Source organism: Schizosaccharomyces octosporus (genome assembly GCF_000150505.1).
Source record: "Schizosaccharomyces octosporus yFS286 unplaced genomic scaffold supercont6.1, whole genome shotgun sequence".
NCBI lineage: Eukaryota > Fungi > Ascomycota > Schizosaccharomycetes > Schizosaccharomycetales > Schizosaccharomycetaceae > Schizosaccharomyces > Schizosaccharomyces octosporus.
Genome location: NW_013185619.1, coordinates 3,605,409 through 3,627,092, shown reverse-complemented (window position 1 = coordinate 3,627,092; position 21,684 = coordinate 3,605,409). Strand labels below are relative to the sequence as shown.

The following is a 21,684-nucleotide window of genomic DNA, read 5'->3' as shown; positions in this document are numbered from 1 at the left end:
AACCGATCAGCAATGAAAATCTACCGCACAACTCAAGCTGTAGACAACATCCAAGAGACAAGTAGATTTAGAACTACACAATGAGAAAGATGTAAGGTTCTGCTTTCCAATAGTGATTGTTGATGGCACGGTTTCGTTGATGAGCGTTTGTCAGAATTATTAACAACCTTCTTTGGTAAATTTATTAATCATTAAGCCTCTTAACTGCATCCTAGGATATATGGCACCATTAGCATGATCATGATGGCGAATTGAAAGGACGACCCTAGAAACTGATTGATTATCCAGATTTCTAAGACATGACGAACAGTTTTACAGATTTGCGTACCAAGTTTTATCAGATACAGTTGTAATTAGGTATAGCACGGATTCGCTAAACAATACCAATCAAACCAACTAGAGTCAGCACGGGTTCATAGTAAGAAAAAAAGGTCAACAAATTGGTATCAAAATCAAAGATGCAGAATCAGTAACTCGACAAATCGGATAGCTAAATTTTTTGAAGAAGGATTTCACTCTCCATAATGGATCCCTGTTTTAGCACTCATGTGGTTTCAAACCCTGACCTGAGGTGAATTTGATAGAATTTTCATTTAGAAGTGTTTCAAAAGTTCCTTATTTATCCACTCATTTTCACTACCATTTTTGGTTTCTTTATTTCAGATGTATTTCATACAAAGAAAGATCTGAGCGCTGATTTAACGCCTTTTCCTACAAAACCCGGCTTTAAGGCTTTTTTTTCCACCGTGTTTTTTTCTTAATACCCTCGTTTCTTAAGATTTTTTGTTTTGTATTTACTGTTTGACGCGTTTGAACGGATTTTAGTAAAAAGAAACAACAAGAGTTAAATAAACCGTTGGAAATCCTCTAAATAATTATTGATTTTTCGTACGCAAGCTTGTTTTAACCTCTTTCTATTCTAAAGTCAACAAGTTAGTATATGTGTTCGCGTAAAAAAGTCCAGATTAAATTCGTAGAAATCAAATCAACTCAGTAGGAACAATTGGATTTATGAATTTGATTTCATAAACACTTGCTGTTGCGTAGCAAAGTTTCATATACCTAAGTCTCATCCTTGATGATAGGATTTCTTTTTGTTTCACAAAATCTCACTTACCTATAAATATCCTTTAGCAAAATATTTTCCTTTTCAACTGCTGAAAATTATGGACTTTATAAGATGAAATCCCGTGTCCTTTTGACCCTATTGAGTAAAGCAGTCACACGGTCAATTCGCTCTTGTTGAACACTTTTGAACCATGGATTCATTCTTCGGCACGTTCCCCAATATGAGGTAGAGAATATACACAATAAAGATGAAAGATAGGTTTGCTAAATTTAGTCGTAACAATATATAGATCCATGTAATCCATATGCGTCGTTCATTCATTACTTCATCTCGTAAACTGTAAATTCGACTTCTCGCGTGCATCTAATGAGACGGTCTACTTTCTTAATCATCCAGAATTTCATCATCATCATCCAAGTATTGACTAGCCGGCTTCTGTGAAGAGCTAAACGAATCCTGTAACATCAGTTGCGTGCTTTTCTCTGCGGGCTTGTCAGTGCGTTTTCCTTGAGTGCGTCCACTTGTTTTCTTCGGACCGCTGCTTTTCAATGATGGCTTCTTTGTGTTTGCCGGTTTTTGGTACATACTACCGGGGAGAGCGCGTGTTTTCGTCGTCTTCGATGATTGTTTAGGCGGTTCGGCCTGTGTGAGTGATTGAAAATCGTCCTTCTCTTCATTTTCATCTAGGCGGTTCGCGGAAAGAAGTGGCCTGTCATCATCAAAGTCTGAGTCTGGTGATGTTACCCGAAAACTAGTTGATGCGGGCGTAGGCATTGAATCGTATTCTTTTCGTTTTGTAGTTGAGAGCTGAGGAATATTGTTCACCAGGGTTTTTATTTCTTCTTCTAAATTCTCTTCGGTAACACGCTTTTTTACCAGCAAATTGATTTGCTTACTCAAATGATCTTCTACGCACCTAACACATTATGATTAGTACATTAATATAAAATCATATCATGATCATGATCATGTACTTACTCTTTGATGGCATCTTTGTCATCCTTTTCCACGAAATTGATCACAGCTTCACCAAGAACATTTCCAGGTAAACACTCTAGCTGATTCTTTTTCAAATATTCGTTGACCAAAGACTCGACTCTCAAGGCATTGATTTTAATATCTTCACCAACATTGTCCACGACCTCGTTGTTCTTCTTGGTTCCTATAAATATATTAGTATTTGCGTACATTCTTCGTACAAGCCATACTCGTATATTTTCTTTTAAGGTGGAATAGAACCACGTCCGTGGCATTGGCAACTCTTCCAACAAACCGGTTTGAAAATCTTTGGGGATTTTCAGTTTGATAACCACCAGTATAATCAACCCTTAGTCGAATTAAAGGTAAAGGAGGTTTCTTATCTTGAACATTATCTTGACCTCCTTGAGCTTCCAACCACTGTTGGTTTGCTTCCTCTATAGCCTCTTCCACTTGACTAATGAGATATGTGAGTACTTCTCGCTTATTGTCAACCATAGGAGGAATGCTTTGAACTTCCGATAATACGATGTCTCTCATGACAAAAGGGCGGACTGTGCGAAGACGAATCTTCTCCATGAAGAAATCTCTTCCGGTAACATGCAAAATGCCGCAATGTTTGGGTACAGTTTCACCTGGGCTCAGAGATGTCGCCACCGAAGACCCAGGTTGAACGACCGTAAATTTTTGTGTTGGATTATAGGTTCCGTCAATAATGCATTCATGCTCGTGTCCCCACAAGACGAAATCGTAAAAGTCTTGAATAAAACTTTCAGGCAAGTAACTTGTTTCAGTATGTGCTGCGCTATATCAAGGTTAACATATAAATAGAAAAACAAAAGATAAGTCAAAATAAGCCTTACTGATTTTGATGGACCACTAGCAAGTTGAACCATTCGTCACGATACAAGTCAGGCCGTAAGAATTTTACTTTATTTTCACAGAAAGAATGATACAAGCGTTGATCTCGAACGTTAGATAATCCGTACAAAGCAAGTTTTGTAGATCCCTTTTGTAAAAGAATTGGACTGATAGAAATATTGTCGTTTTCCGGGACACGTCCAAAGTAATTGACGAGTCCAGTGACGTGCAATATGTCTAGTGCACTATATCTTCCATCTCCAGAAGGATCGTCGTGATTCCCATGGATTGAAAACACTGGTATCGCAACATTTATATTGGGATCCTCGTAGTTTACATTGCATATGGTGGTATCACCAGTTGTCACAGAAGTATCGCTCAACAACTCAAGCTCACATGGTTTGTCTCCTAAACAATTTAGCCTCAGAGATCGCAAGGCCTGGTAAAAAGCCTTCCTTGAAGGCTTGTTGTCATGAAATATGTCTCCTCCCAAAAGCACCATATCAACCTTCAAGCGTTAGATACAAATATTAAAAAAAAAAGAATTAAATCTAAAAAGTTACCTCCTTTTCACGAGCAATTTTAAGGATCTCATCAAATGATACGAATGAATCATTCCCTCGTACCGGATCCTTTTCAGCATATCCTACATGATTATCTGAGGCGATTAATATACGGATTGTATCAGCTTGAGAGTTCTCAAAAGGTGTGTTTTGTCTCTCATTTGTCATTGCAATTGAAATGGGCACAGAGTTACATCTGTCTAGCTGTATCAATTGAACTGAATTTATTGACGCGTAGAATCCGAGTTTTGGATGAATACCGTATTATACAATTAAGCATCGTTAATAAACATTCTTAACAAACTGACTTGCTTGCGGTCTCTATTCCTAAAAAACAATACTTTCAAGCAAAGTGAATTATTATAATTTTTCTTTGTAATGTAAATAAGTCAATGCTTGATTTTCGTTGTTGAAGAATGTAAAGTGACAAGCCTATTGCGAACTAAATAAATAGGGCCAGGAAATGGTTTGACAGCTACGATTTCCGTTTGGGAATTCTCGTGTCTTGTGGACAATAGAAAAATGAAATAGCCAACTTCTTAATGATTTATTTTTGTAAGCCTTTTTTTCTATACTCCGTTTGGATGGGTTGCGACTGTTAGGTACAGACTTCGAAAAAGTAAACACAAAAAAAAAAAATCGATTTGAAGGGATAATTAATTGATATACTTTTATTTTCCTTTTTTTAAAGGATTGAAATACAGAAAAAAAAATGGCTTAGAGGTTTGTGAGTATGGCATTGTTTTGGATCTTGTGTAAAGCGTTTGTTTTCCTAGTATACCAACATCGTAACAGCTATTGGGAAACAAGCGAAAATGAAATACAGTTATGGAACAGCAGGCTTCCGCACTGAGTATGTTAATTATTGAAACAAAACTAACTATATACCAGGGCTTCCTTACTTGATGCTGCAATTATTGGATCTACAGCTACTGCTGCACTTCGTAGCTTGGAATTAAAAGGAAAAACAACAGGAGGTACATAATATTCAATGAAAGGATCTTAAAGCTAAAAAAATTTTAGTTATCATTACAGCCTCTCATAATCCCGTCAGCGATAATGGTGTCAAAGTCATCGACGCGGACGGAGGAATGTTGTCCGTGAATTGGGAAGAGAAATGTACAAATTTAGCAAATGCAGAATCTAAAAGCGAACTGGAACTTTTGATCAAAGAATACATTGCTCCTTCTACGTTTCAAGCAAGTGTTGTAATCGGCATGGATACCAGACCTTCTTCTCCTCGTCTATCGGAGCTTGCCAAAGTCATCCTCGATGAAATGTCCGCTTGTTATAAAGACTATGGGTTTATAACTACTCCCCAACTCCATTGGATTGTCAAATTGATTAACGAAAATTCAAGCTACTCAATTCCTTCCAATCCGCCTCCTCTAGTTTTATATTATGACTCACTTTGCAATGCGTATTGCAATGTATTTTCAGCTTCTACGATTCTTCATCGTCCGATCCTCACTGTCGATTGTGCAAACGGCGTCGGTTCTTTACCACTTGAAGAGCTGTCGAAGCGATTGAAGGACTATATTGACATTCGCCTCATTAACAATGATTCCTGCAATTACAAGTATCTGAACAATGGCTGTGGTGCAGACCATGTGAAAACAACTCAGTCACCACCAGTGAATTTAGTGGATAAAATGATTCCTAATCAACTATACGCTTCTGTTGATGGCGATGCTGATCGCATCGTCTTTTACTTCACTGACAAAGAAAAGAAGTTCCACTTGCTAGATGGTGACAGAATAAGTATTCTTTTGGTTTCTTTCCTGAAAATTCTCGTACAAAAATCCAGATTGCCCCTTTCCATTGGAGTAATCCAAACGGCATACGCTAATGGTTCGTCCACTGTTTATCTTAACGATCTAGGAGTTCAAATCATTTGTACGAAAACAGGTGTCAAGCACCTTCATCATGAAGCTCAGGCTTTCGATATTGGAGTCTACTTTGAAGCTAATGGACATGGCACTGTACTCTTTAGTCAAGATTGTGTGAAAAAGTTATGGAATCCTCCTACTGGAATATCAGATACCGAAACCAATGCAATCGTTGTGCTCTTACAACTTTCTCAGTTGATCAACCAAGCGATTGGTGACGCACTTAGCGACATGTTAGCTGTACTCAGTGTTTTAGGCAGCTTATATTGTGATGCCAAAGGCTGGTTGAGTATGTATAATGATTTGCCCAATAAACTAGTAAAGGTGAAAGTTGCGGATCGCTCAATTTTTATTACTACCGTAAGTAAATTGTTCGGCTTCCCAGATTAACTTCTATTATAGGACGCTGAGCGTCGTTTAATTAAACCTGTCGGTCTACAGGAAAAAATTGATGATCTTGTTTCTAAATACGAAAAAGGCAGATGTTTCGTCCGCGCATCTGGTACAGAAGATGCAGTACGGTGAGTGTGAAGACTTTGGTCTTTTTCATGTCTTGATTTACTAATTTATATGCAGTGTCTACGCTGAAGCTAGTACCAAAAAGGGCGCAGAGGAATTAAGTGCTAAAGTTTGCAGTTTGCTGAAATAGGCCGGCAAATTAAACGATCCTTTCACGTTCTTTCTTATTATTCTTCATTTCAAAAGGCTTAGCTCTGTTTACTATTCAGACTATGAAGAGCTATTCTACCTATCATTCATTATTTACTATTTTAATTCTTACTAAAACTTTGACTTCAAATACTGACTGCATTTTGTAAAATAATATATCTAATTATATTATCAATATATGTAAGAACTCCTGACAAAACAGTAATCGTATAAATTAAACTAAATCTAGACAATGTTAGCAGTTGTGCAAAAAAAAAGGATTAGGCTTATGAAAATTCATAATGATTCAGCATCTAAGGGTCTGTTTTTCAGCACAGACAAAAGTCTAAGCGTGGTGCATGTATTAGACGAAAATATCATCATATATATATATGATTTTTCAATAGCCTTTAACAGGTTAATCTTACCTATTCAAATTTGTATCAAACTACTAATGGTAAAAGCTACAAGAAATTCGACGCTTTAAGAATCAAAGCGTGACTGTTTATTTCGTAAACAGAGGAATCTAACCAATTGAGCTGTTTACATTATGGAAAGAATTCAACGTTAAATAGCTCTGTTATAGTGATTTCAAATGTATGTTTCTACTTTACGAAGTAACTTTTTTTTCGTATATCGTCAAGGGTATAAACATTTAAATGGTGATACCAAAGGAATGGCTATACCAACATTTGCACACAATTTCATAAAACAAATATATTTTGTCATTATAAGTATTTTTAGGCAATCAATTTTCCCATCATAAATTTAATGATTGTTTGTTCAAGGAGGGAGGTGTCTGTATCCTTTTGTAAACGTTTTTCTGCATCAGTAAATTGTTCTTCTGTAAACAGGCCGTTGTCAAATCGAGTACTTGTCATTGTTTTTACGACTTCTTTACTGAATTCAGGATGTCCTTGAAAAGAAAGAACTTGTCCTCCTTTTATAAACGCTTGGTTTGAACAAGTTTTGGTACTGGCTAACAATTCGAAGCCTTTGGGAATGTCAGAGACAATGTCTTGATGCATTTGATTAATAATTAGAGAATCCTTGGCAAAGACTCTTTTCCCAACTTCTGTTAGCTGAATTTCATAGGGCGCAATTTCCCATCCATTTGGATTAGCGACGATGGAAGAACCAAACGCTCTTCCTATAATTTGATGTCCAAAACAAACTCCTAATACTTTAATTTCTTTACGGTTTTCGATTACATTTTTCACAACTTCGGTAAGCTTGTTTATCCAAGGAACATTATCACCGGCGTAATACTTGGAGCCAGTGATAACTATAGCGTCAAGCTCGTCAAATTGTTCCTTACTGGGATAAATGTCTTCCTTGTAAACATTATAGGTATTAAAAACAAACTCTAAGGAGGAATCATAGGCGGCTGCTGCTCTGGTGAACATATTCTTGAACATATGCGCATAATCGCCATAATTCTGAGTCACGGTATTCATTGGTAAATCGGCATTGAAAATTGCTATTTTGTATTTCATTTTAAATTGTCGCAGTATCGGGAGCAATAAATTCTAAATTTCTCAAGTAAGGGTATATAAAAAAGTGGTAGACTGTAAATGATGTATATATGGGATAAAAAATTCCTTAAGGCCAAAAGTTATAGATATCCAATACGGTGGTGGTACTTCGTATCCAGCTGCTTAATTAAAGTGTTTAAATAACGAAAAATGACACATGTAATATGAGCGTAATGTTATTACCAGTGTGAGTTGGATTGACAAATCCCTTAAGGTTATTCCCACCAAGCCTTTTGTTGTTTTATATCATCGCTCTGATTGCTCTTCATAAATACACTTTTCCTTTGATCATTTAAAAACCACTGAGATTCCGATATACCTAATAAGCTGTTATTGTACCTAGTTTGAAATTCATCATGGATCCCGGTTTGATGACCTGTTTTTCTAGTCGACTTTTGAGAATAACTACTCTCCGGTGGAGCAAGCAACAAAAGGTTAGAAGCAGGTTTTGGGGTCTTAAGGCTTCTAGCTAAACGAGATATTAGTAAGTAAAAAATGTATATAAAGCACAAAGAAATCAAAGCAGTAACTCCATAGTTTTTGAAGTTTGAACTCATGGACAGCCCAACCTTGATTATTTTAATAATGTTTAAAGTGTAAAAATATTTGTAGCTGACCAGGATTGAGCCTATAATTATCAGGACAAATATTGGAGAGAGAGAGGGCAGTTTGAAGACCGAAAGTAGTAGTTTCAAGAATTTGTAAATTAAGAAAACTCCCAACATGGCTATACCGCTTGCTGCATTCGTAAAACTAGCTAACGAGAAGTTTGCAAATGGTTTTAGGACTTTGATTAACGAACCAAACTTGTTAAAAATTTCAAACTGGCTGTTATTAAGATCAATGAATTCTGTTTTCCACCGAGTAATTTGTTCTTGTTGAGCCAACTAAGAATGTTAGAAAATCTTAATTTTTAAATATGTCTGATATTCATGTTCCTTACAGAATGTTTCATGAAAGTGCTGTGCAAAGTGTCCAAACCATTGTCCAAATGCGTAATTTTGTTCGTTAGAGTAGATAATTGGTTCAAAAATTGAGTAGCCTCATTTTCCAAAGACAACTGAAGTATGTTTTCAGTATCCTTCACAATTGAGGATAACATTACATGATAGTCAGTTTGAAACTCAGAAGCTTTGTCTTTTAATAGTTTTAGAGAGTTCTCATTTTGTAATACAGCTTCTTCTCGAAATTGATCGTGTAAAATCTCACGATCTCTGTAAGCTTGTGTCAAAAGGTCATGCACAACCATTTTCATAGAATCGAGCTTTTGGGTTAATTCAGTAGACTGTACTAACGAATTTTTATGATTTAAGTTAATTTCATCTTGCTCGCTTTTCCAGCTTATTAAGTTTCTCTTTTCATTTTCTAGCAAGAAACCCATTTGCTTTGTCCTTTCTTGAAAAAGAGAAATCATTTTCTGATTTTCAATTATCGTTTCATAATTAAAATCACTAGACATATCTTGGATATATTGAAGCTCAGACGTCAAAAGCTCTAATAAATCTTTCTGAATTAGAGTTATATTTCTATTAACTTCGATGGATATTCCTGAATTGTTAGCTTAAGAAAAGAGAAATGTTTTTACTACCTTTATCAAATTCCAATCGTGCTAGTTTACATAAGTGAGATATATCGTGGTAATGACTAGCGAAGGAAATCCACCAGGAGGATACAGATTCAAGCTTCTTTAAGCATGAAGAGTGCGATTCTCTTTTACATTCATATGGAACTGAAATTTGTGCATGTTCGAGATCGCAGATGGTTAATCGAATCGCATAATCAATACGTTCATCCATTGAAAGTTCCGTATTGAGGACTTCGCATGCCGACATTAGCGAAAACGCAGTAGACTGGTAACAAGTTGGCTTTCTAGATAAAGTATGGTATACGCTAGCTAAGGACTCAAATTCTGTGAGACTTTTCGAAAATGCAACATCGGGGAATCTTAAAATAGATTTTTTGTCATAATCAGCCAATGCCTTTTGAATTAAAGAGAAGAGACAGACAATAATCAATTGAACAATCGGAATCCGCATTGAAATAATATTACGGTATATTGGTGAAGGGCAGATATGACGACGCGACGCGTAGAGTAGGAGACTAAGACAAAGCTATGAAACAGATTTTTCTCCTTTCAAAAAAAAAAAAAAAAATAAATGAATGAATAGAACTTTTAATTATTAACTAACCATGAACGTAACTCTTCAGGGTTAATTACCGCGTAACGTACATCGTTCAGAATTTTGTCGTTATAAGTATCGGGTCTTTTTGGGTCGATTTTCTTAGATCTGCAAAGACTCTCGAAATTATGTATTCTTTCTTCCATAGAACGATTTCTTAAAATTTGAAATTCTCTAAAAAGCTTTTCTAGATCTCTATCCGAGAAACGCGGAATATTTAGCACAGGCGACTTCCTATATTTTCTTTTGAACTCAGGCCATAAAATGTTATTTGGCAAATTTTGTAAAAGATTCCAAAATCCTGATAAAGAGGATGCTTTTGACGGGCGATCTGGCTTCGATGCTATAGCAGATTTGCAATAGTCTTCAAAAACTTGACGACGGTCTTGACCAGAGTCCAAAATCCGAAATCGTTCATCATCTACTAATTTAGGATACGTAAATTCCCAAGTTTGGTAGACATCCACCCTTTTGTCTTCTAAAAGCTGTTTAAAAGTTTGGACGGCAGTTTCATGATCAATCACGGGCTCTTCTTTTTCTTGCAAATCACCGTCCTGGTTAATTCCTTCCATTTCCTGAAGCTGAAAAAGAAAATCTTCTTCACCAAATTCTATATTTTCATTCTCATCATTCTCGCTTAAATCTTGATCATCTTCCTCATCCTCAGACTCGACAACTTCTTCTTCAACACGTTCCTCTTCTTCTTCTTCTTCTTCTTCTTCATGTTCAGAAGGGCTTGTTTCTTCGCGAAGACTTTCAGAATGCTCATCTAATCTATCTCCTGAAACAATACCATTATCATTTCCGTCGCTCGTAGACACTCCTGAGGCACTCGATCGAAACTTACTTTTCAACTTTCGTTTAGGAAGCCTCAGAGTTGAAATAACAGCCATGAGTTCCTGCGGGGGCAGCCAACTTGATTCATGAGTCTTAGTGTTGTAAAAAAAATATCGACTTCTTTTCGTCGTAACGACTACCCAAACGTCCGATCCAGGTATAGATTTTCTTAATAACGTTAATGAAACCGTTCGTAATCATATAAATTTGCTGGTCCACTTACTTGTATTTTGGCCTATCAAAAGATTGTTTTCGAACTTCACGGTCAGACTTGCGTTTTTCTTCAGTACTTTGATCCCTTATTGATTTTTGGGCATCGACTTTTTCTTCTTGGTTTACATGAGCAATATTTAAGGCTTTTTCTCGTTCATCAGGCCAGGTAGGACGTTTGTAAGTACTTTTTTTTAGTTCAGCATTCCAGTAGTAAGGAATCCCACTAGGTGCTAATCTTTGTTAGAAGTAATAATATAAAATATTGAAATATACCTCTATGTTCGGTCCATCCATGGGGCAATGATCCCTCCATGATTTAGTTTAGGTGTTCATTCAGACGTAGGCAGAGGTGAGGTTGGATATACCATAATGTTAATTCACATAACCTGCTCAGTCAGTATTAAATTTATCAGGAAGTTAAATTAAAAGTATATTATTATTCTTAGTTGCCTTTCGCAACAAACTTAACGGCATGATTACATCTTGCATCTATTCTATTCAAAAACTCTTACTTGAGTAGTTCCTCTAATTTAGCTATTTAGCTATTAACAAAGTATCAGAAACGTAAAACCTATCTTAAGCTTTCCAAAAACTTCTACATGAAAATAGAATTGTTTGCAATTTTATTTACTAGTGCACTAGAACGCTTGTGCTTATACAAATAAACCATTACGTTACTATACGGTATAGTATGTACTGAGTTTGACAGTGGCCTCATACGCACCTAATGTGGATGAATTGAAGAATCCTTAGAAACTTCTCGTTAGCCAAAACCATCATGTCTAGAAGTTACGATTCTCGTACTACCATTTTTTCTCCTGAAGGACGTCTATATCAAGTAGAATACGCCTTAGAGGCAATTAATCACGCTGGTGTTGCTTTAGGAATTGTTGCTAAAGATGGTATTGTTTTAGCAGCCGAGAAGAAGGTTACCAGTAAATTGCTTGAGCAAGAGGAATCAGCTGAGAAGCTTTATCACATTGGAGACAACATGGTTTGTGCTGTAGCTGGTCTTACCGCAGATGCCAATATTTTGATTAATTATGCCAGAAGAGTTGGTCAGCAGTACTTACAAACGTTTAACGAAGAAATGCCATGTGAACAGTTAGTTCGACGTGTTTGTGACTTAAAACAAGGATACACTCAATACGGTGGTTTACGTCCTTTTGGTGTCTCCTTTTTGTATGCTGGATGGGATCATATCCATGGTTATCAATTATTCCAATCCAATCCCTCTGGAAATTACGGAAACTGGCAAGCAAATAGTATTGGAGGTAACAGTACAAGCATCCAAAGTTTAATGCGTCAGGAATATAAAGAAGATATTACTTTAGAAGAGGCCTCTGCAATGGCTGTTAAGTTCTTGGGTGAAACCCTTGACAACAATTCGCTTACAGATGAAAAAATTGAATTTGCAACTATTTCTAAAGATGAAGAAAAAAAGCGCATGGTCTGCAAGATCCTCAGACCGAAGGAAATCAACGAAGTCCTTACAAAGTATCAAAGTGATGCTCAACCTCAATCTCAACGTGCATAAGTTGTTTCTTGTTTTAAGCCCTATATTCTGTATTCGCTTATAATTTAGTTTAGAGACAAGTGCATGTCATGCCTGATGTCCTTTCTCGTTTACGCCTTTTAGCTAAATTCCCTTTTTCATGAAGGTTATTAATAACACTCTCCATACATCTTTTTCCTCCGTTCTTTTCAACATTTGGTGACTTGTGGATTTTTAGATTTCATTGGTTCTCATTCTCATAAAGTTACGCTAAATGGATTTCTTATATCTGAAACTGACTCTGTGCAATGGATATCCATTTTTACATGATCTACGTTACCATTCTCCCTATAACCATAGAAAATTGAAAATACCAAAAGAGTGAGGAATTTCGTTTGCTTGTATTAGAATGATTATCATGAACTTTGACCTCTTATCTATTCAATTCTTAAATTGACATTTAAATAAAAGTAGCTTGTCTCCTTTCGTAAGTATTTGTATCAACGTATATGTGTTGTTAAATTATAGGAAATACTCCATTTTGCGATCGTCGTTATTCACATTTTTTGCGGCATCTTCATATTCCTTTAACGTCCATTTAGCAATATCTAATTCACACTGTTTTCGAGCAAGATTTGCTTGTATAGATTGTTTGATTAGTTTGAGATCATGCGTCAGTTGATCGTATAAGACTGGCATCGTCTCTTTACTTATACTAATCTGTTTGTTTATTTGAGCTATCTTCGCAAGCGTCATATGATAGTTTTGCCGAAGATGCTCATAGTCCTTTAGATCCACTTTGCCAGGAACAATTTCCTTGGCCGCGAAAGAATCGATAACTTGTTGACATGCTTGTTCCTCGTATTCTCCGTTCCCATGGCGTTCAGCCCCCTTTGACGACGAGGAAAATAATCTATCGGAGGTATCCTTTTTAAATAATTGGTCGTAGTAGTATGTCATAAAACGTATCACTTCAACGGCACTACTACGATACAATGGAGGAGAAAGTACGCTCGCCATCTGCTCAATGAGCATTTCGCACTGGTCTCTTAAAGGTAATCTTAGTAGTAATTCTGAAATGATTTCAAAAATTACATCCAAAATTCGTGTAATTTGCTGTGGTAACTCTTGTAAACAAGAGTGTATCCTTTCTAAAGAAGTTTCTAAATTGTATGACAAATCTGCTATGTTAGACTGTAGAAAAGCGAACTGGTCTTACCTGTATGTCCATGATTGTTCAAGTGCTGCATGAACGTTGATGGCAATAGAGAGCCATATTTTTTAATGATGCAATGCTTTAAATATTTCCAAAATAATAAATATACTCGTTCTCCTGGGAGCCGTTGTATATGCTCGAAATCCGGTGTTTCTTTGGTGATACTTCCTATGAAACCATCAATTTGCTGGCTTTCTAAAGGAGATATTTCTTTTAAGAATGTGTTATAATCTTCTTTTGTGTTAGCAACGCTTCTTTAGATAGTTTGTAATATATATCGCAAAGGATCTTACCTTTAAATCCCAAGAAGATTGTCTTAAAACATTGTAAAGTTTCAATAACTGTTTCAAATGAAATATTGGACATCCTCATTTCTATATTCCCAGAGGATTTTCTTGAGTCGAAGTGTATGTCATTGTTGCTATGCTTTTGCAAGGGAGGTATAGCATAAGATTTAGAATATCCCTTTGCTCCATATGTTCCTTTCAGAGCAGATGCCCATTTGATGGGGCTGGTTGGGCGTCCGGTAAACGAAAGCCTTCCTTTCTTGGGACTGCCTTTAGAAAGCAATAAGTATTGAAGTATGTTGTCATAAAGACTGTACTGTGAAAAACAGCGATTAGAAAAAGGACTAGAAAGCATACGCTTTATTGTAATTAAGTACTCAAAAATAAATTCTTGTATATTCGGATCCGAAATGAATAGTCTCGAAGGTAAGTCAAAACCTAACCACGTTAAGGCTTCTATGAAAAATCCTTCGTTTTGTCTGTAAATATTCAAGACAACATTACCCTCACAAAGGAAGGATTCGGCATTGCAAGAGTTTTCTTCGTCATTACAAACACAAATAATCGAATTTCTATGTTTTTCTTTTTCATAGGATACAGGAGTGAAACAGCTATAAAAAATAGTAAAATCATTGAAACTCTGGCTCGTAACAAGCATCCCTTGAGTCTTTCGAAATGCTAAAGTTTGCTGAAAAGAACGCAGAAAAATTTCAAGAGGAAGCTTGCCGTTTGACGAAACAAACTTAATAAGAGGAAATTCACTAAAGAAGGGGAATGCAGATGCTGACTTCGAAATAAGCCATAATATACAATCCTCACCAATGCTTCTTGTCAACTCAACATTTTCATTAAAATTCCAAGCAATGTACTGTGCGCTCTTCTCTCTAGAAAATGACTTGGGTAATACGAAGGTCTCCTTCAAATCCATAACAACATCAGCTAAAGACGTTTTCGAATGTCTTTTAAGTAGGCAGATGCAATCTGTGAATAGTAAAATTGTATACGGAACGAGTGAAAATTGTCCATTCTTCCAAACTTCACGATTAACATCTACACAATCTATTAAGTCTCTCGAATTAGATATTAAGTTTGGAGCAAGATTAGGTACTATATATTGAAGACCAGCAAAAATTTTCGAGCGCTCTTCTGCATCAACAACTGGCATCTCGGCAATGTTATGAACAGTCTCCATTGCTTGCATATAAGTTTCTTGAGGGGGTCCATCAAGAGTAAGGGTAATTATTTGCTCCAAAAAGAGAAAATATCGAGGGATTCTTTGTACGGGTTCCATAATCAGCTGGCTAAGACTTACATTGCGGTTTGCGTTTACTTTGATTTTATCGATAAAATCCAAAAACTTTGGGTTTTTTGAAGCAGCGTTTAATACCTCACCGAAATCATTACTTTGCTCAAGATAACGGGGATAATGCTGAGCAAACACTTGAAAATGATTGCAGAGACAAGTCGCCATCCGTAGATCAAATTCATCAGTTATATCATCAGTAGAATCGCTGTCTTCATTTAATTCCTCCATGATTGCCTCAATTTCATCCAAGAATGCTGAGTTTATTTGAATTAGCTTTGCTAAGTTTGGAGGAAACAGGGTGTTAATTTCATAAAGTCCTATTAGCTTCTTTGATGACTTTGCTAAAGTTCGCAGCGGTAATGCATAATCGTTCAATAAGTGTCTAAGACGTGTAACATATGTACTTTCTGTTCTCATGAGTTCAAATAGAAGGTTTTTTTTCTTCCAAACAGATGACATATTACCGGCTGCTGAACCAGAGGCAACACTTGGAGTAGGACTGTTGGCCTTTCTACGATCCTTCTCACATATATAATGATTCCCTAAAAACGAGCGCCATGGCTTTGTAAAAGGATTCGCCCACCAACTATCATCTGTGATACCCTCTAACAAAACATCGACCGTGAATTCGTGAAATCCAGTAGTGGGTCCAATTGATAATAATTCATGAAGCAATGCTTCAGATTGAAAAACATCAATTGTGGAAAATACATATTCTGCGTATCCTGGATCAATCGCGGCCTCTAACCAGTTTTCTTCCGTATATACAGAAACTGAATCGGTACATAGGAATTCATATGCACAAAGCATAGCTTCTCTACGACCTTCCTGGAAATCCAACTGAAGACCCAGTATGTCAGAAAATTCTTCTAACTTTGAGAAGAACGAATATGGTAACGTGAATGCATCCGGACCTAACTTGGATAATGCAAAAACAGCTAGCATGTTGTCATCAATAGTCACAAATGCCAGAAGTGTAATACCAATCTGTGGATGTACAAAAGTACAAAACAAAAGCCGTTCACCAAATAATTGGTTTTGCGATGTTAGATTTTCGAAAATCCAAAGTCCAGCATTTTGGATGGAACTGATTGTATCACGGGGGGAGACCATAGGAGACATCGTCCATATATAGATTTATAGAAGAAATTATTCGTAATCTTAATATTATACAGTAAAGCAAAAGACCCGATCCGACAAACAATGTGATTAAAGAACAGGAGTTTGAGTAAAATAGAAATAGAGTGACCAAAAAGAATGCGTCAAAACTGAAAGACAACGTACAGATTAACTCACGTTCATGTAGCTGCACCAAAAGAAACAATTACAAAGGATGAATAGAATATAGTGAAAGACAATCGCGTCCTTTAACTTCTCTATTCTGAAACAAACTTGTAAAAATTATGGTAAACAGGGGAATTAGTACCAAGAAGGAATTAGAAATATTATGAAATTGACAAAACACTTCAATCTACGATTGCACTGCAATCATTCATTAAAGAAATCTAAGATATTTTGAAAATAAATAAAAAGAATAAAACTAAACAGGATTATTTGAGAAATCGGTATCAACCTTGTCTCGCCTTTTATTTTTGAGGTTGCAAAGACAAAGACATACAACAGACACACGAGACCATAAATTGCTAGGCGAATTTAGGTATTGAAATATATGTTTTACAATCTGGTACTTATTCAATTGAAGCGATATTATAAATTGGTATAAGAAACTTAGGAACAATTTCTATTTAGAGATTAATTCCTTCATGTACTTAAGCTTCGTCGATTGAAATTTTACGAAAGTCGTTATTAATTGAGGTTTAATTTATTTTTATACCTGGAATGCAAGAAGATTCAAAAATACAGAGGATATCGTTAAAGTTTTCAGATCATGAAGACGAGCCAGAGTTCTTACTTGTTGAACTAGACAAGGAGCTACAAAATTTAATAGAACATAATCCTGATGAACAGTACGGAAAATAGAAGAAATTCCCCTTCTTTGGTAACATAACGGGGGTTGTAATTATGCTTGCCTGCTGACAGTTATTGTAGGATAGTCTTTAAAGCAGGATTAGATTCAAAGTCTTCGGTCATGTGCACGCGTAATACTACTTATTCTGTTCGCCAGCTAATTCAGTCTAATTCTTTATTGCTCTTTCAGTCTTTTCATCCCTCGGAATTGACTTTGCGAGATTCAAAGCATAGCTACTTGGAACTCGAACAGATTTTTGGGTCCATCATAATTGAAGACAAGATTTCCTATTGGAATGAAGATGATTCTGAGAAGGTAAAAAAGAGTGAACAGATATAAACTAATTATCGGTTAGCAGGTTCCTTCATCTATATCCCTTCAAGACTTTATAAGCCAAGTACCAGCCAGTGAAAATGAGATTAGAACTTTTCTAGGATTAAATTTTACTATTCTGAAGAATAATACTCTTTACAGAATGTCACCTTCTTATATCATGACACTAATGGATTGGATGTTCGCTGTAATTCAACAACTTCGAGCAGACTTTTCCGCTATTGATGTTAAAAAAATAAAAGAAATAGCTAAGGAAGATGAAGTTGATATCGATGCTCTCTATTCAATTGTGTGGAGTATTTCAAAAAGTCCTTTTTTGAGCGAATTGGACATTGTCGCCATTGACAAAAGCCTGGTTTGCTTTTGGATAGGTCGCTTTCTATTAGAAGATGCTATCATCATGGAGATTTCTCAGTTTTTACTAAAGTGGGAGGAAAAACTTCCTGAGAATTGCAGAGAATTCGTGTCACTAGATATGCTAAAGGTATTAGAGCTTTTTTTTTCCTATAGCTAACGATTTAGGGATTCTATTTTTATTCTGGTACCAACACAATACAATATTTTTCTTCCTCTCAACTACCCCGAGACCCTACTCGCTGTTTCCAGGTTTTATTCGACATTAAATCCAAATGGCGATATGATGAAATATGGCCGTTTGTTGAAACTTTAGCGGTAGATAAAAGCAAAGTGGAAGCTTTGCTTTTGAAATATGGAAGAAAACAAGCTACGAAGAACGGTGTTTATATAAATAGTAGAAGTACTTGGTAATTTAATTAGCAAAACATGTCTCAGCAATGCTAAATAGAATTTAAAAACAAATCAATTCAAAACATTAGAACATAAAAAAATGATTTACACACAATTCGTCATAATGGAATACTAGCTTGTAATGTCCAACTCTTGAGTTCCTTCGACAACTTCATCAACAGAATCAGAATCAGATTTAGTATTGTATTGAAAGAGGACATCCTCTCCCGAACGCCAAATCCTTGTCTTAACAGTTGCCAGTGTCATTTTAGGAGTAAGGACAATGTCCTTACAACGAATTTCTAACTGACCATTCATGTTCGGAACAAGCTGACTGATCTTGCCCTGCGTATAATCCAAAATCTTTTGAACACGAAGCATGGCATTAGCACTTAAACGAGTTGTTCCACTTATGATTGATGGTAATTTTGAGTTTGGATTTGGCTGGATAGAAAAGCCAACGGTCGGGCTATTTTTTGAAGGAAAATCGTTCATTAAAAGGAGTTTTCCTAGCCAATAAGGCATCACTTTCTCCAAAACATCAATGTCATTTTCCATATTGCCTATGGTAGATCGAAAAATATCTTTTGAACTTCCTGCATCACGGGATTCTTCGCTGATAATAACTGTTATCTGTTTTGAAAAATCCAATTGGGGTGTGAAATCAGAAAAAGGTTGCTTTAAGGATGTAAGAATGTTCTCCTCGGGCTTCATGTTAACATACTTCTCATGTAAGCTCTCAATTAAATCGCCAACTGTCCTCATAGGTTTTTGTTCATGAACGAGGGTAGTTGAAGGATTTGCGTTTGACGTAGAGGAGCCTGAGTTGAGTGCATTACTGACATTTTTCATTTCTGAATTAACTTGAGATGAAGCGGAATTAAGAGATGGGTTTAGGTTTATGGATTTGTTGAAGGGCAATCGTTCAGTTGGTGATTTGGGAGTACCTAAAGGAAGGTTCCTTGAAGACTTCGACTTGCCAAACTTTTTCAAACGTCCCATGAAAGACCCTTCACGCTTGGGAGAGCCAATTTCTTTCGTTTTTACAATGACAGATTCAGCCTGTGGTTTGTTTGTAGGTATTGAGAAGTAATCGGGAGCATTCATCAAACTTTCAGTCTCAGCAGACGTATATATCGGATTATGTGAAGAGGGATGGAAAGGAGATTGAGGCTGATTATCACTATACTGATCCACAGGAAAGGCCGTAGGGGAGAACTGAGGACTAGCAGGAGTTAATGGTTCGTTTGGAAAGAACATTGAAGAAGGACGAGGTCGTAATTTCAAAGGTGAAAGTGCAACGGGCATAGTAAGAGAATTTCTGTTTTTCTCTCTTTGCGCAGATTCCGAATGCCTTTGCACATTTGCTCTTATAGTTTCAACATTTTTTCTGAATCCAGCATCCCGTCTAAGTTCAGCATCAATAAAAGGATAAAAAAGGTTTTTTAAAAGCCAGACGCCCAAATTAACACGTTTATCAATAATCTCATTTGAATTCATCTGCAAGCATTCATCTGCGTAAACTTCCGTATCCATGTAATGATTCTCGTCAAGTGTTACGGCAAGAATTCCCAAAAGGCAATTTACAGAAGCCCATCTGGGTAACGTCTCTAAGGTATCCAGAGACTGAGCAACTTCGTCGAAATTATCATTAGTATCCAAATCCTCAATCTTTTTACAGGTAATTATATCCCAAAGACAGATTTTCCCAGCTGAATCCTCAGTAAGAACTCGCCGTCGGTCACTTAACAACCGACATTTCTCTATACCAAGCCCACCTGTGATTGTATATTCAGGATTTTTATTAACATTTAAAGAAGTATGCGTTTCAGCAAATTGCAAATCGTGATATATATCCTCTGCGTCGTCGTGATACAGAGTTGGACATTCACCAGATCGCGTTTCAACGGAATTTCTTGAATTAGTATGTACCAAAGGAGAGAGGAGAGAAGTAGAACTTTTTGCAGTAGGAGTCGAGCTATCATATAAAGAACACTTATCTTTCCATTGATGAATGCAACTATTGGAAGCTGTACTCCATATGAAAGATTGACGAGCAATTAAATCAGAGACAGGAGAATCCTGTTTACAAATCGAAACACAGCTCTGATTATTGCGAGTGTCTCTAATATCAGTACGAGTGATCAGCCCTGAACGGTCGCCGGCATAAAACACCTTGAGGTCAGGATGTTCGGAATACAAAGACCAAACACTCTCAGAATGCGCCAAAAATGAAAATAAACACTTCTGTGCCCTTAAAGACCAAAGTTTGATTGTAGCATCAGAGGAGGCTGTAAGGATGGTTCTTCCATCTTCACTTATTAAAATGTCTCTAACCGTATCCGTATGACCAATCAAATCAGTTATCCTTTTTTTAGAGATACAGTCCCAAAGTTGTATATCCTTCTGGATGCCACCATTAGCAATAATGTTATTATTCGCAGCTAACGAATATACACCACTTCGAGGACCGACGCTGATAGAACAATTGGGAGGTTGCTCGAAACGCATTGCTTCTTGTCCGACATTGTAATCCCAAACAATCACGCGGCTATCAAGACCACCTGAAACCACCCATGGGCTAGTACAGTCCTTGGGTAGACTAAGACGCTTCACATAATCGCTGTGTTCACCAATTGTAGTCAAAGACGAAGGGCCAGACTCATGAGGCTTCCAAAGCTTTACTGTTAAATCGGAAGAGCATGATATAACTAAACAATATTAACATTTGTTCTAACTTCTTCGTTTATACTTACCACCTTGAGAATTCGATGTGACAGCGATGTCATTGATCCACGAAGAGTGGGCTTGAATTGAAGACAAAGGTGTCGGCTTCTTAGCATAGTCAAGACCAACCTCCCAACGAAACAATTGCCCGTCCCGGCCACCACTATAAAGTGCGCTGCTGACGGGCGCAGAGCCTTTATTTGAAAAGCAGCGCCCGAGTGCAAGGCAATTCACATTTAAGCGATGTCCTAACTTGTCTTCATCTGAATCCAATACATAAGTTACTTTAAAACGCTTTCGAGAAGTCATGTGTTAAGTTATGGACATAAATGTCTAGAGTTGACAACTAATCAGTCTGTACTTAGAAAAGACGAAGCGTCAGAAGAAAATACAAACAATTACTCCCACAATTTCAAAGACTCGTTCGCAATCCCTAAAGAACGAATATTAAAATAGCCAAAAGATGTAAGAATTAGTATGTCACAGAGACCAGTGAATTAACTTTAAAATAAAATTACTGAAACAAATTTGTTGAAATCTCAGTATAGGTAGTCTTTCTTTTTCAATATACAACGTTTTGCGTTCACTTCAAATTCGATTTCGTTCGAACAATTCGAATGCAACCGTAAATCTTTTTCTCAAAATATACTTTTAGTCATACAATCCCTTTAGAGAAGCGTTCATCAGGCTTTACAATAACGCTGATATTAGCATTCGACAAGTAAATAATTCATGTAGCTGCTTCCTAAGTATTGCGTGCGTTTAGAGTATTAGCTGGATACCGAGCTACTTGGTAACTTTGTAAACAGTTTAGCATGAACGTTTCATAAC

At 36.5% G+C, this 21,684-nt stretch overlaps 9 protein-coding genes across 9 annotated transcripts; 3 read left to right on the top strand and 6 right to left on the bottom strand.

The window, feature by feature from the left end:
• Positions 1–827: 827 nt before the first annotated feature.
• Positions 828–4,137, bottom strand: SOCG_02445 (Rad32 nuclease). Its single transcript, XM_013160938.1, has 6 exons — positions 3,472–4,137; positions 2,911–3,416; positions 2,278–2,852; positions 2,048–2,231; positions 1,118–1,985; positions 828–919 (listed from the first exon to the last, which is right to left on the bottom strand). The coding sequence occupies exons 1-5, from the start codon at positions 3,637–3,639 to the stop codon at positions 1,454–1,456; spliced, it is 1,965 nt and encodes a 654-aa protein (XP_013016392.1). The 5' UTR covers positions 3,640–4,137; the 3' UTR covers positions 828–919; positions 1,118–1,453.
• On the top strand, positions 3,772–6,258 carry SOCG_02444 (N-acetylglucosamine-phosphate mutase). The gene is made up of 5 exons (XM_013160937.1): positions 3,772–4,324; positions 4,363–4,448; positions 4,495–5,720; positions 5,763–5,881; positions 5,937–6,258. The coding sequence occupies exons 1-5, from the start codon at positions 4,287–4,289 to the stop codon at positions 6,007–6,009; spliced, it is 1,542 nt and encodes a 513-aa protein (XP_013016391.1). The 5' UTR covers positions 3,772–4,286; the 3' UTR covers positions 6,010–6,258.
• Positions 6,259–6,748: 490 nt separating this feature from the next.
• On the bottom strand, positions 6,749–7,504 carry SOCG_02443 (amidotransferase; the record flags this gene model as incomplete). The annotated part of the gene is made up of 1 exon (XM_013160936.1): positions 6,749–7,504. The coding sequence occupies one exon, from the start codon at positions 7,502–7,504 to the stop codon at positions 6,749–6,751; it is 756 nt and encodes a 251-aa protein (XP_013016390.1).
• Positions 7,505–7,758: 254 nt separating this feature from the next.
• On the bottom strand, positions 7,759–9,579 carry SOCG_02442 (nuclear membrane protein; the record flags this gene model as incomplete). The annotated part of the gene is made up of 4 exons (XM_013160935.1): positions 7,759–8,012; positions 8,346–8,430; positions 8,487–9,091; positions 9,132–9,579. The coding sequence occupies 4 exons, from the start codon at positions 9,577–9,579 to the stop codon at positions 7,759–7,761; spliced, it is 1,392 nt and encodes a 463-aa protein (XP_013016389.1).
• A 137-nt stretch (positions 9,580–9,716) lies between these two features.
• On the bottom strand, positions 9,717–11,086 carry SOCG_02441 (DNA replication protein Dre4; the record flags this gene model as incomplete). Its single annotated transcript, XM_013160934.1, has 3 exons — positions 9,717–10,728; positions 10,784–11,003; positions 11,047–11,086. The coding sequence occupies 3 exons, from the start codon at positions 11,084–11,086 to the stop codon at positions 9,717–9,719; spliced, it is 1,272 nt and encodes a 423-aa protein (XP_013016388.1).
• Positions 11,087–11,513: 427 nt separating this feature from the next.
• Positions 11,514–12,689, top strand: SOCG_02440 (20S proteasome component alpha 3). Its single transcript, XM_013160933.1, has one exon. The coding sequence runs from the start codon at positions 11,552–11,554 to the stop codon at positions 12,308–12,310; it is 759 nt and encodes a 252-aa protein (XP_013016387.1). The 5' UTR covers positions 11,514–11,551; the 3' UTR covers positions 12,311–12,689.
• SOCG_02439 (RhoGEF Gef2) lies at positions 12,587–16,706 on the bottom strand. The gene is made up of 3 exons (XM_013160932.1): positions 13,778–16,706; positions 13,488–13,715; positions 12,587–13,449 (listed from the first exon to the last, which is right to left on the bottom strand). Exons 1-3 carry the CDS (start codon positions 16,197–16,199, stop codon positions 12,791–12,793), a joined length of 3,309 nt encoding a protein of 1,102 aa, XP_013016386.1. The 5' UTR covers positions 16,200–16,706; the 3' UTR covers positions 12,587–12,790.
• On the top strand, positions 16,668–18,219 carry SOCG_02438 (DNA replication factor C complex subunit Dcc1). The gene is made up of 4 exons (XM_013160931.1): positions 16,668–17,044; positions 17,127–17,361; positions 17,402–17,863; positions 17,902–18,219. The coding sequence occupies exons 1-4, from the start codon at positions 16,917–16,919 to the stop codon at positions 18,145–18,147; spliced, it is 1,071 nt and encodes a 356-aa protein (XP_013016385.1). The 5' UTR covers positions 16,668–16,916; the 3' UTR covers positions 18,148–18,219.
• Positions 16,880–21,633, bottom strand: SOCG_02437 (WDR48 family WD repeat protein). The gene is made up of 2 exons (XM_013160930.1): positions 20,883–21,633; positions 16,880–20,837 (listed from the first exon to the last, which is right to left on the bottom strand). Exons 1-2 carry the CDS (start codon positions 21,160–21,162, stop codon positions 18,259–18,261), a joined length of 2,859 nt encoding a protein of 952 aa, XP_013016384.1. The 5' UTR covers positions 21,163–21,633; the 3' UTR covers positions 16,880–18,258.
• Positions 21,634–21,684: the final 51 nt, after the last annotated feature.